General features: G+C 52.6%; 1 protein-coding gene across 1 annotated transcript in view; it reads left to right on the top strand.

Moving 5' to 3' along the window:
• Positions 1–10,171: 10,171 nt before the first annotated feature.
• TRIM71 (tripartite motif containing 71) overlaps positions 10,172–14,825 on the top strand; it is a 71,682-nt gene continuing 67,028 nt past the window's right edge. The window contains exon 1 of the mRNA XM_025461413.3: positions 10,172–11,547. Coding sequence (XP_025317198.1) covers positions 10,696–11,547 — 852 coding nt within the window. The 5' untranslated portion in view covers positions 10,172–10,695. The remainder of the gene's footprint in view (positions 11,548–14,825) is intronic.

Raw genomic sequence — 14,825 nt, 5'->3', positions numbered from 1 at the left:
TTTTATTTATTTATGATAGTCACACACAGATAGAGAGAGAGAGGCAGAGACACAGGCAGAGGGAGAAGCAGGCTCCATGCACCGGGAGCCCGACGTGGGATTCGATTCCGGGTCTCCAGGATCGCGCCCTGGGCCAAAGACAGGTGCTAAACCGCTGCGCCACCCAGGGATCCCTGTTTATTCATTTTTTTTTTTTTTTTTTTTTTTTTTTTTTTTTTTTTTTTTTTTTTTTTTAAAGATTTTATTTATTTATTCATGATAGTCACACAGAGAGAGACAGAGAGGCAGAGACACAGGTAGAGGGAGAAGCAGGCTCCATGCAGGGAGCCTGACGTGGGATTCGATCCCGGGTCTCCAGGATCACGCCCCGGGCCAAAGGCAGGCGCCAAACCGCTGCGCCACCCAGGGATCCCTGTTTATTCATTTTGTTTTAAAGATTTTATTTATTTATTCATGAGAGACACAGAGAGAAAGAGACAGAGAGACATAGGCAGAAGGAGAAGCAGGCTCCATGCAGGGGAGCCAGATGTGGGACTCAATCCCTGGATTATGTCCTGAGCCAAAGGCAGATGCTCAACCACTGAGCCACCCAGGTGTCCCTCAAGCAGACTTTATACTGAGTGTGGAGCCCAATGAGGGACTTGATCCCACCACCCCTAGATCATGACCAGAGAGGAAATCAAGAGTCTGTTAATGGACTAAGCCACCCAGGTGCCCCTCATTGTAGTTTTAATTTGCATTTCTCTAACACCTAATGATGTTTCTTTTCATATGTTTCTTTTTATATGTTCATTTGCAAATCATGAAGTGTCTGTTTAAAGCTTTGGCCTTTTTTTTTTTTTTTTTTTTTTTTTTTTTTATTTATTTATGATAGTCACAGAGAGAGAGGCAGAGACACAGGCAGAGGGAGAAGCAGGCTCCACGCACCAGGAGCCCGATATGGGATTCGATCCCGGGTCTCCAGGATCGCTCCCTGGGCCAAAGGCAGGCGCCAAACCGCTGCGCCACCCAGGGATCCCAGCTTTGGCCTTTTTTTTGGGAAAGTTGTTTTATAATTGTTTTCCCTTTATTTGAAAGTGCTTTATATATATCTTGGAAATAAATCCTTTATCAGATACATGCTTTGCAAAGATTTTTCTCCAATCTGTTCTGTTTTCATTGTCTTTTGTGTTGATTTTAAATTTTATGAAGTCCAGGGGAGCCTCGCTGGCTCAGTGGTGGAGTGTCTGCCTTTGGCTGGGATTGTGATCCTGGGATCTTGGGATCGAGTCCCACATCAGGCTCCCCATAGGGAGCCTGCTTCTTTCTCCCTCTGCCTATGTCTCTCTGTCTCTCTGCCTCTCATGAATAAATAAATAAAATCTTCAAATAAATAAAGAAATTTTATGAAGTCCAATTTATTCAATTTATCAATTTATTCTTTCATGGATTGTACTTTTGGTGACCTAAAAAATCTTTCTCTAGGCCTTTTCTATAAAATTGGGGTAAAGATAGATCCTAGCTTTCTGGATGATTATAAGGATTAAATGAGATATTGCTTTTTAATTTTTTTTAAAAGATTTTATTTATTTATTCATGAGTGACACACACACAGAGAAAGAGAGAGAGAGAGAGAGAGAGAGAGGCAGAGACACAGGCAGAGAGAGAAGCAGGCTCCATATAGGGAGCCCAACGTGGAACTGCATCCCAGGACTCCATGATCATGCCCTGGGCTGAAGGCAGATGCTAAACCACTGAGCCACCCAGGGATCAAGGGGGTGGATTTCATAATGGATTGGATGAGAGAAAGACAAAAGTGAAGGGGCACCTGGGTGGCTCAGGTGGTTAAGCATCTGCCTTTGGCTCAGGTCATGATCCCAGGATCCTGGGACCAAGCCCCGCATCAGCTCCCTGCTCAGAGGGGAGTCTGCTTCTCCTTCTCCCTCTGCCTATCCCCCCACCACCTTGTTCATGCTTGCTCTGTCACTCTCAAATAAATAAATAAAATATTTTTTTGAAAAAAGACAAAAGTGAAGAAGTAGAGGTGGGGGTGACTGTAAAGTGTTTGGCCTGAGCAGCTGGATACTGGTGGTCCTGGGGGTTGATTAGATTTATGCTGGTACTGGTACCAAAAGGATCGTGCAATTTATAGGAAGAACAAAACAATTCCTGGAGAGATCCTGACAAGGCTGCTTGTGGACCCCTGTGCCCTCAGACCTGCTCCTGCCCTTGCCTGCCTGGCTCTGTGTCCCACCGTGCACATGCTGATCCTGGCATCTGCACCCTCAAGGTTCCTGAGTCAGTCGGTCTCTGGCCCAGTTTGGCTAAGAAGAGGCTGCTGGCGGATTGGAAAGTGGGAGGAAGGGAAAGAGCAGGGTATCTCTGCCCTCCTCTCTCCCCGTCCTGGGTAGCAGCTCCTATCTCCAGCTGTGGCTGCGTCTCTTCCGTGGCTCCAGCTTCAGGCCTGTTGTGGTTTCAGCTTCCAGCAGGTGACCCCTGAGCTCTGACCCTCTGGCAAAAATGGCAGCAGCTTCCTGCTCTCACTGACCGCTGGGTTCCATTACCTGTCCAACAGAATCTTTCCCCTAAATTGCCTCTGTTATAAATCTGTGAAGTCATGTTGTTTTCCTGGTTGCCCTCAGCTGTGGGGCGACAGGCTAAGGACTTACGTGAAAGCACTCAGGCCCAGGTGAGAAGCAAACACTTTGCACAACCCCACCTGTGCAGACTCATGGGCTCCAGGTGTTTACCAGCCCTCACCTTGGGATTTGCTCGTTCTTGACCTCTGTGCTTTTGTACCAGCCACTCCCTCTGTCTGTGTGTAATAGTTTTCACACAACCGTGGCAATATCCTCTTAAAATCCCAACTCAGAAACCCTGACCTCCTCTAGGCCTTTCAACAGTGACTCAGCTGTCCAGCCTCCCAGCCCGGTGCTTTTGCTCTGCATGCACTTGCTGAAACATTGCTGGGGAGTTGCGCACTGTCTCCGACATCTGTGCTTGTTAGACTGTCCCCTCTATAACTGCTTATTCTCTTCTACTGGAAAACTTTTACACAGCCTTCAAAACCAACTTTGAGTGACGCCCGGGTGGCTCAGTGGTTGGGCGTCTGCCTTTGGTTCAGGGCATGATCCTGGAGTCCCCGGATCAAGTCCCACATTGGGCTCCCTGCATGGAGCCTGCTTCTCTCTCTGTGCCTCTGCCTCTCTCTCCTTCTGTGTCTCTCATGAATAAATAATCTTAAAAACAAACAAACAAAAAAAAAAACCCACAATTTTGAGGGACACTTGGGTAGCTCAGTGGTTGAGTGTCTGCTTTCGGCTCAGGCTGTGATCTCGGGGTTCTGGGATCGAGTCCTGCATCAGGCTCCCTGCATGGATCCTGCTTCTCCCTCTGCCTGTGTCTCTACCTCTCCCTCTCTCTCTCTCTCTCTCTCTCTCATTTCTGGCAGGTTCCCTCTCCAGATCTAGACACAAACTCCCACATTCCTGCTGCTGTAGGTTTCTGCCAAACCACACTGTAGTAGTTTCATGTGTTTGTCTCCCATATAAAACTAGCTCCTTGGAGCCAGCTCCTTGGAGGTGGGGGCTAAGTTGCAAGCTCTGGTCTGGACACCAGTGGCCCTCAGTGACTCTTCATTGGATGATGGGTGCTGGATGCATGGGTGACCATGGGTTTTCAGTGGCTACAAGCCAGTGCCTTAGGTCTCCCCAGCCTGGTCATAGTCCTCTCTTAAGGGGATTCCTAATTCCTGAGCAGACTGTTGGCACCTCCTGAGGGTGTTATCAGGTAGGAGGAAACCAATAAATGTTGTCATCAGACATAAGCATTTTTTTTTTAAGATTTTATTTATTTACTCATGATAGACACATAGAGAGAGACACAGGCAGAGGGAGAAGCAGGCTCCATGCAGGGAGCCCGACGGGGGTCCCGGGTCTCCAGGATCACGCCCTGGGCCAAAGGGAGGTGCTTAAACCGCTGAGCCACCCAGGCTGCCCCCAGACATAAGCATTTGTTTATTTCCCTATATACCACCCCTTTTTCTTTCTCCCTTTTTTTAGCTTTTATCTCTTAAGCTTAGTTTTACTTACTTTTATATTTGTTTACTTTGCATTTTGAAATTATTTTATTTGTTAAAGATTTTATTTATTTATTTGAGAGAGACAGAGATAGCAACCGAAATAGCACAGGCAAGGAATCCGGAGACATGGAGTCAGAATAGCCAGGGCCAGGCAAAAGACAATGGGTCTGAAGCAGTTGAGTTTGGGTGTAGGTAGACAGGTGGTGGGCAGGGCTTGTGTTGAAGAGTGGCAGAAAGGGAGATTTGATATCCGGCATGGAGATCTTGGCCGTCAGGTTAAGCAGTTTGAGTTAATTTTTTTTTTTTTTTAAGATTTTAGGGGAGGGGGAGAAAAAAATAAATAAATATTTTATTTATTTATTCATGAGAGACACAGAGAAAGAGGCAGAGGGAGAAGCAGACTCCATGCAGGGAGCCTGATGTGGGACTCAATCCCAGGGCTCCAGGATCAGGCCCTGGGCCAAAGGCAGATACTCAACCACTGAGCCACCCAGGTGTCCCAAGTTTGAGTCAAATTTAGGTAAGAGGGAGCCCATGAAATCTGGAGCAGGTGGAATGAGTGAGGGCCTGGGTTAGGCCGAAAAAGGGAAATTTGAATGGCATGGAGATTTTCAGCTACAAAATCAGAGAGCATCTGGAATAAGAAGCTGCTCAGATATACAGTACGTATTGATTTATACATATTTTGATTTTCTGCTATGTTTGTCTTAAAAACCACCTTTACTGTTATTTGCCCCCTTATGAAAGGTAGATATTTCATTTTAGAAAATCTAGGCTGGGAGCTTAGCTTCAACATAGTGGGCCACAGGCAGCCACACTGGGGGCTTGAAGAAGAGTGACAGGAGATGGCAACTGTTAGGGAGGGAAGGAAAACTCAATTGGTTGTACAAGAGGCAGAGGGCCAGTGGAAGGCAGTGATGAGGCCATGATACATTTAAGTGGTAGGGACACTGCAGAATAATGATGATAAAAAGCTAATATTTAAATGTGTGCTTGAGTATTTACATGTGATTGGTGCTATACTAAGCACAGTACTTTTAGTAGCTCATTTATCCCTGGTGAGCTAGGTGCTTGCACCATTAAAAGCATGAGAAATCTGAGGTACAGGGAGTCTAACTAGTTCAAGGTCACACAGTAAAGAGTGGTGGAGCTGGGATATAAGCCTAGCTGAGCTCTGCACTACTTTTAACTACCACATCTGCTTATGGATTTTTTACCTTTCACATGTACAGTTCAGATATCTCTACTGTAGTCTATAAATTTCTAGGTGACTAGAGCTTATGTTATATGGTCCTGATGTGCCTATTCTGAACTCTGGGTTGATGAAAGCAGCTGACACACTTCTGTCAAATGATTTCAAGGCCAGAGTCAGGGTAGAGTCAAGTTGGCTAGGTATGTAGAACTCCACTGCACCCTTGCAACTGGCAGGATGCAGGCAATGATTCAACAGTGTCTGTGAAGCTGGTACCTCTCTACCTATATGGCTCAAAATAGTAATTGTGTAATATTTGTTTAATGTTTAAAGAGAATACTCTGCTGATTTGTGTACTTAAAATTATGTAAATGCACCCTCAGGATGCTGGTGAAAGGTGCAATTTTGACATCACAACAAGCGGATACATCAAATATTTAATTAAAGGACAAGATGAAAACAGATGATAGGGATGCTTGGGTGGCTCAGTGGTTAAGAGTCTGCCTTTGGCTCAGGGCATGATCCCGGAGTCACAGGATCAAGTCCCACATCGGGCTCCTCCGAGGAGCCTGCTTCTCCCTCTGCCTGTGTCTCTGCCTCTCTCTGTCTCTCTCATGAATAAATAAATAAAATCTTAAAAAAAAAAAAGAAAAAAGAAAAAAAGCAGGTGATGATAATGTAGCCTAGCCACCCCACTCCCTACCCCGCACCCCAGGTCTGAGAGAGCAGCAATCCAATGTCATCTTTGTTTTTTGTTTTTTTAACTTATGATAGTCACACACACAGAGAGAGGCAGAGACACAGGCAGAGGGAGAAGCAGGCTCCATGCCTGATGTGGGACTCGATCCCGGGTCTCCAGGATCGCGCCCTGGGCCAAAGGCAGGCGCTAAACCGCTGCGCCACCCAGGGATCCCCCAATGTCATCTTTGAAAACAAAATAGGAGGGACGCCTGTGTGGCTCAGCGGCTGGGCTTCTGCCTTCTGCTCTGGGCCTGATCCCAGAGTCTTGGGATAAAGTCGCACATTGGGCTTCCTGCAAGGAGCCTACTTCTCCCTCTGCCTATGTCTCTGCCTCTCTGTGTGTCTCATGAACAAATAAAAAAATCTTAAAAAAAAAAATACAAATGATTTATTTTCAGGATCCAGAAATGTATATGTACCCCCTGTGTAATATTAACTAGTGGAGGGAAAACTGAAAGGTTGCTTGCTCCTCCCTTGCTAAGGAAGGGTGTTTATTAGCTAGTGGCAATGAAAAATTTAATACTAGTTTATAGCAGGGGACTTGTCTTGGACCTTTCATCTGGATAGGTGGCTCTTATTCCTCTCATGAATAAGCTATAGCCTTAGTCCAATCCTAATTTGTTCTTTATCTATTTACCATATTTAAAAGACCCTCCTGGGCAGCCTGGGTGGCTCAGCGGTTTAGCCCAGGATGTGATCCTGGAGACCCAGGATGGAGTCCCACGTTGGACTCCCTGCATGGAGCCTGCTTCTCCCTCTGCCTGTGTCTCTGTCTCTCTCTCTGTGTCTCTCATGAATAAATAAATAAAATCTTAAAAAAAAAAAATCAAAACCTTTTTTTTCTCCCTTCTCTTACTTTTTGTTTTATTCTGAGCAGTTGTCCCCAGGAAACTAACCCACACACCGCTGTCAAGTTTGATTCCTGTTCCTGGAGTTACACCTTTCTGCTCCTCTAGGATGTAGGATGTCTCAGCTGGCTTTTCTTTCTTTCTTTTTTTTTTTTTTTAATATTTTATTTATTTTTTTCATGAGAGAGAGAGAGAGAGAGAGAGAGAGAGAGAAAGAGACACAGGCAGAGGGAGAAGCAGGCTCCATGCAGGGAGCCCGACGTGGGACTCGATCCCCAGTCTCCAGGATCACAACCTGTGCTGAAGGCAGCACTAAACTGCTGAGCCACCCGAGCTGCCCTTCAGTTGGCTTTTCATCTTGGTCGTCCACTTGCAAACTCTCTCTTAGAGTCTTAAGACCAGGAGGACTGTAGAGGTTTTTTTTTTTCTCCTCCCTTGGCCTTTCTTTTTTTTTTTAAACCTTTTTAGACGATGGAGGGTGGGGCCAACCAACTGGGTGTCAGCAGGGCTGGCCGCCTATCCCTTCTGTGACCCTCTGGGGCCATCTTCCTTCTGGCAATTCTCTTCCCCCATCTGTTTTCCTCTTGTTTTTGTTTAAAAAAAAAAAAAAGAATTAAAAACAACCAAAGAAAGGAAAAGAAACAAACTCTAGAAATATAACACCTCTGGAGCAACGCCAGTATGGTAGAAAATTCTATAGGTGTTTAGATTCATGTGGAAGCATGTACATGTTTACATGCAGCTCTCAAATTATGGAAGAAACTCATACTGGCAGTAGATGGTAGCAAGAGAAGCTCCAACGTAATCTTAAAGTATAAGATGTTTACTTCTCTTTCACTGGCAAAGAAGAGCTTTGTTTTGTGTTTTTCTAGTTTTATCGAGATACAATGAACATATGTTTTCGTTTTATGTGATAATTTTTACACTCCTTGCAGAGTTCAGTGAATGCTCCGTGAGCTTAGATTCACTCCAGGTGCTGAGGGGAGAGCTTCTAAGAGCAGCTGAGGACCTGGCCTTCCATGTTGGGCCTGCCAGGCTCTTCCTCCACCTGGAAGCTCTTCCCATCTCAGGACAATACCTATCTCAGGGCCTCAGGATGGATTTGTCCCTTTAGGGAGGTGTTTCTGCAGCCTGAGGACTTGAGCACATTTGTCCAGCTGGGTGGATTTGAGAGCTTTCCATGTTGATCTTCCCTGGAAAACACCCTGAATCCTGATGAACCCAAATTCAGAGGAGCTGGGAATGTTTATATGGTTGCCTTTATTTTTTGTTTCTTCCTGTTATCTCTTTGGTTATTTAAGCTGGATACCGAGTTTTTTTGTTTGTTTATTGAGGTACAATTTACACACAGTGAAATTTTGCACAGATCTTGAATGGCAGGCTTACAAGTTTTGACAAATGTACACACCAATGATATATTGGTTTCATTATGCCAGAAGCTTCTGTCATCCCCCTTCCCAGTCCAAGTCCCTTACCTCCAGGGATGCCTTTCGTATTCTCACATCTTGGTTTTGGACTATTCTAGAATTTCCTGTAAATGGAACCACACAGTATGAACTCTTTTGTGTTTGGCTTTTTTCTCTTATCATGATGTTTTTGAGATTCATCCAGTTAGCTGCCCATACAAGTAGAACCCAAGATGTCACTAACAGCTTGACAGTGGGGACAACTGTTCCACCCCCTGGCCTTCAGACCAGATACCCTCTAAATCCTGGGATGTGGCTCTTCTGCTCCTCGAAGTCAGCCCTTCTAGGGCCAAGCAAGCTCCTCTCTCAAAACTGCTCAGGCAGCCCGAGACACCACCCAGATGGCCGCGGGGCCATCACCGGGTAGCCTCCCTGAACAGCTGCCCTCTGCCCCCCAACCCCCATTACATTCAAAAGGAAACTGGCTCCTCCGCAGATCTGAATTCAGATTCGTTAAATTCCACGCATCCAATTGCACGCAAGTGTGTGTTTTGGTGTTGCTATTGCAGAGTCCTTAAGAAAACGTAAAAAGGAAAGAAAAAAAAAGTGTGTGTGTGTGTGGGTGGGGGGGAGAACCCAGACCTCACTGGCGGTGGTTATCGGCCTCCGTGGAACTAGGATTCAGAACGCAATCTTTTCTTTTTTAAATAAACGAAGAGTAGCCCTCCGCTCCTCGCTCCGGGAGGTTTCAAAGGTCGTCGCACCGAAGCCCGGGGGCGTTCTTCTCCCCAGCGGCCGGGAGGAGGGAGGAGGGAGGAGGGAGGAGGGAGGAGGGAGGAGGGAGGAGGGAGGAGGGAGGGAGCACACAAAAGCGAGCCGTGCCGAGAGGGCTAATGTTTCCTGTTTGCCTGGAACCCCCTCCCCTGCGTCCCCTCCCCCAGCCCCCTCCCAGCACTCGGGCGGAAGTGAGTTTGCTCCTTTGGAGATTAAAAGGATTCCGAATTCCAATCAGTCCCAATAACCGGCGTCCCGAGAGGAGAGGAGGAGGAGGAAGAGGCGGCAAAGCAGAGAAAGAGGGGCACGCGCGCGCGCGCACGCACTCGGCCCGAACCGGGGGGGGGGGGGTCGTGCAAACCCCGGGAGGCCGGAGCGCACCGCCCGAGCGCAGGCCGGCAGGGCAGGCGCGGCCGGGGCCACCCGAGTCTCGCTCGGCGACTCGTTCAGAAGGAAGATGACGCGGGCCGGCAGCGCTGGCCACGCGGCTCCCGGGCTCACCGGGCTGGGCCGGGGCCGGCTCCACTGATTCCAGCGCGCCCCGGAGGAGGCTCCGTCCTCGCGGCTCGGGATCGGAGGGGGACCGAGGCGAGGGCGAAATGGCCCGATGACAAAGGAAATGTGATCCCCCTTGGCTGCCAAGGTTTCAGAGAGGACGGACGTGAGGAGGAGGAGGGGCGCGGGGCGCGCGCGGAGCTCGGATAGCATTGCACGACGGCTCGCGCGGAGCGGGCGGCGGGTACACCTAATATCTTCCCGCCGATGAATAATTCAGGGCGGCCCGCGGGGACCTGCGGCCCCGCGCTGCAGCGCGGCTGAGCCGGAGGGGCCGGAGCGCGCGCAGGAGGCGCCGAGGCCGGGCGCGGCGGGGCACGAGGGCCGGGCCGCGTGGGGCGCGCGTGCGTGTTGGGTGTCGGCGGCCGCGTCCGCCGGGCGGGCGCGCGGGAGCCTCGAGGCGCGGGGGGCGCGTGCGTACACCCGCGTGCGGCCGCGGCCGGGCCCCCGCTCGCTTCAGCCGCGCCGGGGCCCACCGCCCTGCTGGGGAGGCCGCGCCCGGCCGCGCGCCGGCCCCGAGCGCCGCGCGCCGGGCCGCCCGGGAGCCCCTGGCCGCCGCGTCATGCGGAGGGGCAGCCGGCGTCGCGCGGGGGGACACGGGCTTGGCGTCGCGCCGCTCCCGCCTTTGCTAGTCTGGGGCGCTCTCCTCTCCCAAGAAGAGCCGAACTAAGCCTGCTGGAGGAAAAGCAACGCAGCGGACACTCGGGGGCCAAATTCCGCTTCGGCCGCCGGGACTGCGACTGCACCGCGGACTCCACTTTGGGGGACTAACCTCTGCAGGGAGGGCCGCGCTCCAGCCGCTCCGGCCGCTCCGGCGAGCCCGCTGACCCCCCTGCCCCCGCTCGCGCCTCGCGTGTCGGGACTTGTTCCGGCGCTTCGGCTTCCTAAGGCGCGCAGCCTCCGCGTCCCGGGAGGAGTCCGCGTCGCCCCTGCAGAGTGGCATTTGATGCCCGCCGCGCCCGGGAGCGGCCGAGCGGCTCTGGAGCCGGCTCCCGGATCGCCGGCCCGGCCGATGCGTGCGTGTGAGTGAGTCGGCGGCTCCCCCACCCGCCTGGCCGCCGGCCTCCGTCCTCCTCCTCTTCCTCTCTGGTCTCCTCCCTCCTCGCAGTCGGCGTGCAAATGGCTTCGTTCCCCGAGGCCGACTTCCAGGTCTGCCTGCTGTGCAAGGAGATGTGCGGCTCGCCGGCGCCGCTCTCCTCCAGCTCGTCCGCGTCGTCGTCGTCCTCGCAGACGTCCACGTCGTCGGGCGGCGGCGGCGGGGGCCCGGGGGCCGCGGCGCGCCGCCTGCACGTCCTGCCCTGCCTGCACGCCTTCTGCCGCCCGTGCCTCGAGGCGCACCGGCTGCCGGCGGCCGGCGGCGGCGCGCCCGGAGAGCCCCTCAAGCTGCGCTGCCCGGTGTGCGACCAGAAGGTCGTGCTGGCCGAGGCGGCGGGCATGGACGCGCTGCCCTCGTCCGCCTTCCTGCTCAGCAACCTGCTGGACGCCGTGGTGGCCACGGCCGACGAGCCGCCGCCCAAGAACGGGCGCGCCGGAGCCGCGGCGGGCGCGGGCGGCCACAGCAACCACCGGCACCACGCGCACCACGCGCACCCGCGCGCGCCCGCCTCGGCCCCGCCGCCGCTCCCGCCCGCGCCGCCGCCGCCCGCGCCCTCCCGCTCGGCGCCCGGCGGCCCCGCGGCCTCCCCGTCCGCGCTGCTGCTGCGCCGGCCTCACGGCTGCAGCTCCTGCGACGAGGGCAACGCCGCCTCGTCGCGCTGCCTGGACTGCCAGGAGCACCTGTGCGACAACTGCGTCCGCGCGCACCAGCGCGTGCGCCTCACCAAGGACCACTACATCGAGCGCGGCCCGCCGGGGCCCGCGGCCGCCGCCGCGCCGCAGCTCGGGCTGGGGCCGCCCTTCCCGGGCGCGCCCTTCTCCATCCTGTCGGTGTTCCCCGAGCGCCTCGGCTTCTGCCAGCAACACGACGACGAGGTGAGCGCGCGGGCGGCCTCCCCGGGGGCGGAGCGGGGTGTGCGGCCGCCGCGGGCGCGCGTCCTGCCGGCCGGGGGCCGCGGCACCGGTGCCAAAGCAAGCGGGGTGTGCGTGGGGGTCGCTCCCCGGGTTGCCTGTTCTACCTTTGGGGGGCGGCGGGCGCCGCCCGGCAGGTCGTTCCCTGGGAAGTGTGTGCGCAGAAGGCTGGCTTTGGGGTGCTTGCTGCGAGAGACCGCGTGCGACCTCCAAGACGGGGAGTCCCTTCTCCTCCGTAGGGCACCCTGTGGCAGCCCTTGTCTCCCGTAAGAGGAGCCGGGACGAGCCAGGGCGAGCCAGGGCGCACACACAGGGTGTGTGTAGAGCTGGTCTCCGGGCGCGAGGGCTTCCCCCTCCCCTACCTCGATGGTTCTCGGGTTGAGAACACCTCCTCTGTGGATTTTGATTTTGACTTTTTTTTTTTTTTTTTTTAACATTTCTGTTTGACGAAACGTGCAATCCGTTGAGACGCGGGATGGAAGAGTGTGTCTGGACGTGGTCGCCGTGTACGGGCGCGCCACAGGCCTCCCGGAGTAGCGTAGTGAGGGCTCTCCCGTAGCATGTGTTCTCAGTTTTGTTTGGCAAGTTTGCAGATTGTGGTCGTTTAGGGAGGGCGTGAGCTCGGGTAGAGATGGCTGTGCGGTGGGGGGGGGGGGGGGGGGCTGCGTGTGTCTGGAGACCTGGTTTCCACGTGCGCGCTTGTGGGAGACCTTGCCCATTGACCTCGCCGAGCTGGGAGTCCCTGGGGCCGCTCCCGCCTGCCCCGACTCCTAGCCCCGCGGAAACTGGTTTCCCTGGTTGGGGAGGTATCTCCATCCCGCTTTGCCCGGGGCTCGGCTGCCGGTGGAGAAGAACCAGACCCATCTGCAGCGGCTCGAACCCGGGGGTTTGAGTTCGCCCTTTTGGCTGTCGAATAAACACTTCCTTGCCTATTCTTTACATCATGTGAGGACTTCCACTTAACCTGAGCGCATTCCTGGAAGGGACCAGAAATGTTGAGGCGCTAGGTCTGCTGGGAGGGTCGGTAGTTTAAGCCATCTACCTGTAGACCCGTGAGATGTGTGTAATCGCCGCGGTCTTGCCTTGGAGGGAGAGCAGATGGCAAAGGTTTCAAAAATCCTAGTGGAAGTTGCTGCCCGCGCGTTGGAGCCGGCGTGCTGGTGCCCAACACGGCAGAGGCTTGCACAGCGCAGCCTTTTTCACTCCTAACCTGCTATTTGGGCAGGAGGGCGGAGCTATTGCCTGATGGCCTTAAGCCGGCGTCTCCTATTGGAAAAAAGTTGAAATTCTAATCTGCTTGTTGTGGGTGCCGCATTTTAAGTTTCCTTTATAGGTATTAGGCTAGGGGGCATTCTTTTCCTTCGTTTTTAAGCTTTGAGTAGATTCATCTTAGAAGTTTCCACATTCGTGGGTGAATGTTTGTAGTAAGTTCTTTCATCACTTTTAGAAAAATAAATGAGCTAAAATGCCTATCCTGAAGCCCAGGAATGAAAAGATGGAGTCAAATCACTTGAAGATTTAGGGTCAAATAAATGTGTGTGGGTGGGGGGGGGGGTCGGGTAATGAAGGGAGGGAAAGAGCGTCTTGAATCCGCCAGTTTCCCTCCTGGGAGGGGCCGTTGATTGAATTCCCCCTCCCAGCAGTTGAGTTTAAATGTCAGGTTTTATTTAAATTACTCCCCGTTAGAGATCCACATTCATTTTATTTGGGTGAAAATAAAAGATGCTCAGCGTTGCCAGACTTGTAAAAGATTTATACACTTTTAAAATTATAAAACTATTCAAACGGTGTAGGCGAGTGTAAAGTGAGAAGTGAGGCTTGCCTCTCCCTGGAGGTTCCTGGATGCCCTGAAGATTCACTTTGTAAGTTGTGCAATACTAGATTGAATTTTGGCAAAGATGTTAAGATGTTACATTGTTGTTAAACTAAATAATTCTTTAGAAAATGAAATTTTTTGTTTGAGCAGAATTTTGCTTCCCCTCTTTTATTTAAAGAAGAAAACGTGGAAATTGATTTTTGGCCCTTTCATCATCTCTGCATTTAGAATGCTAGAAATTTTTAGTTTAAAGTTGAGAAACCAATGCTGTGAATAAAGGACCAAAATATCAGGAGAGAAAGCACCAGGTTCATATAAGGGGTCCCACCCACAAATTCTCCCTTCCTTTTTAAGAAAGTGATCAGCAACTGCTTTGGAATACTCTTCTTATAAAAAAAACCATGCCTCTGACTGGAAGGTGACTGTCTTCTGTTTGATTGTGATGGATGGAATCTCTAAACCCAGTTTTCTGTGTGCAGAGTCTACCTCGTTTTTCAAAAGGTGTTTCTTTACTGAGTTGCCTTCTGTGTCGACAGGCGCCATTAAATAATTCGGGGTCCTCCCTGCCTTACAGTGATGCCTCCTGACCTTGGAGGCTGGAACCCTGGCTTTCTCTCCCCATTTAATTTTGGGGAGGGTGCCTCCAATAGTTGGGACACCCAGGGATGCTGAGGCAGGCAGCAGGATCTCTTTCCCCACCGCTTTTCTTAAGCATCCCCCTGGATTGGCAAGGAGGTGTTTTGAGAACTTGATTTAAAATGTACCTGCAAAACCTCAAGTGAATTGTGTTTTCCTACAAAATGATAAAAGATTCGTGGCTCATTTAAAAAGAAGTAGGTTGGGTTTTCCGTTCGTTTTGTGCCCACAAGGGTCAGTTGGAAGGCCTGCAAGGCCGCAGGCCCCAGGCGCAGCCAGGCCGGGAAGGACGGTTCCGCGGGCGGTGGGGGGAGGTGGGGGGACGACGGCGCGGCGGTCAGGACCGGCGGGGGCCCGGGGGGTGGTGTCCGTTCCCCCCCCCCCGGCCGTCTCGGTGGTGGGCACGCGCGGGACGGTGGCCGCTCCTCTCCGCGCGGGCACCTGAGAAAGGGCACTCGAGGAAAGGCTGTGCACGCAGTTTGGGCAGAGTTGAGTTCAGTGCGACTTGAGCAGGCTGCTCCAGCTGCCTGAGGGTTGCTCTTCATTGTATTCTCGACGTGTTGGATGCCAGCCCTTTGCGGCTCTGGAGGGATGCTGGAAGCTCAGACCTCGGGGTGGGGGCGGCCAGGGTGTGTGTTGTGTGCCAGAGGGCTGGGCATCGGCATGCGGTAAGTGGTGGGAGGCAGAGTGAGGTGTGAGCGTGTTCTGTCCCCAGGAAAGGTCCTGTCAAAGCAATGTGGGGCTGTGGGGGTGACACAGTTGCCCTCTTGAGCCAAGGGCAACATTGTAG

The sequence above is a fragment of the Canis lupus genome, chromosome 23 (genome assembly GCF_003254725.2).
Source record: "Canis lupus dingo isolate Sandy chromosome 23, ASM325472v2, whole genome shotgun sequence".
NCBI lineage: Eukaryota > Metazoa > Chordata > Mammalia > Carnivora > Canidae > Canis > Canis lupus.
Note: the sequence above shows the minus strand (reverse complement) of the source record. Positions and strands in the feature narration are given on the sequence as shown.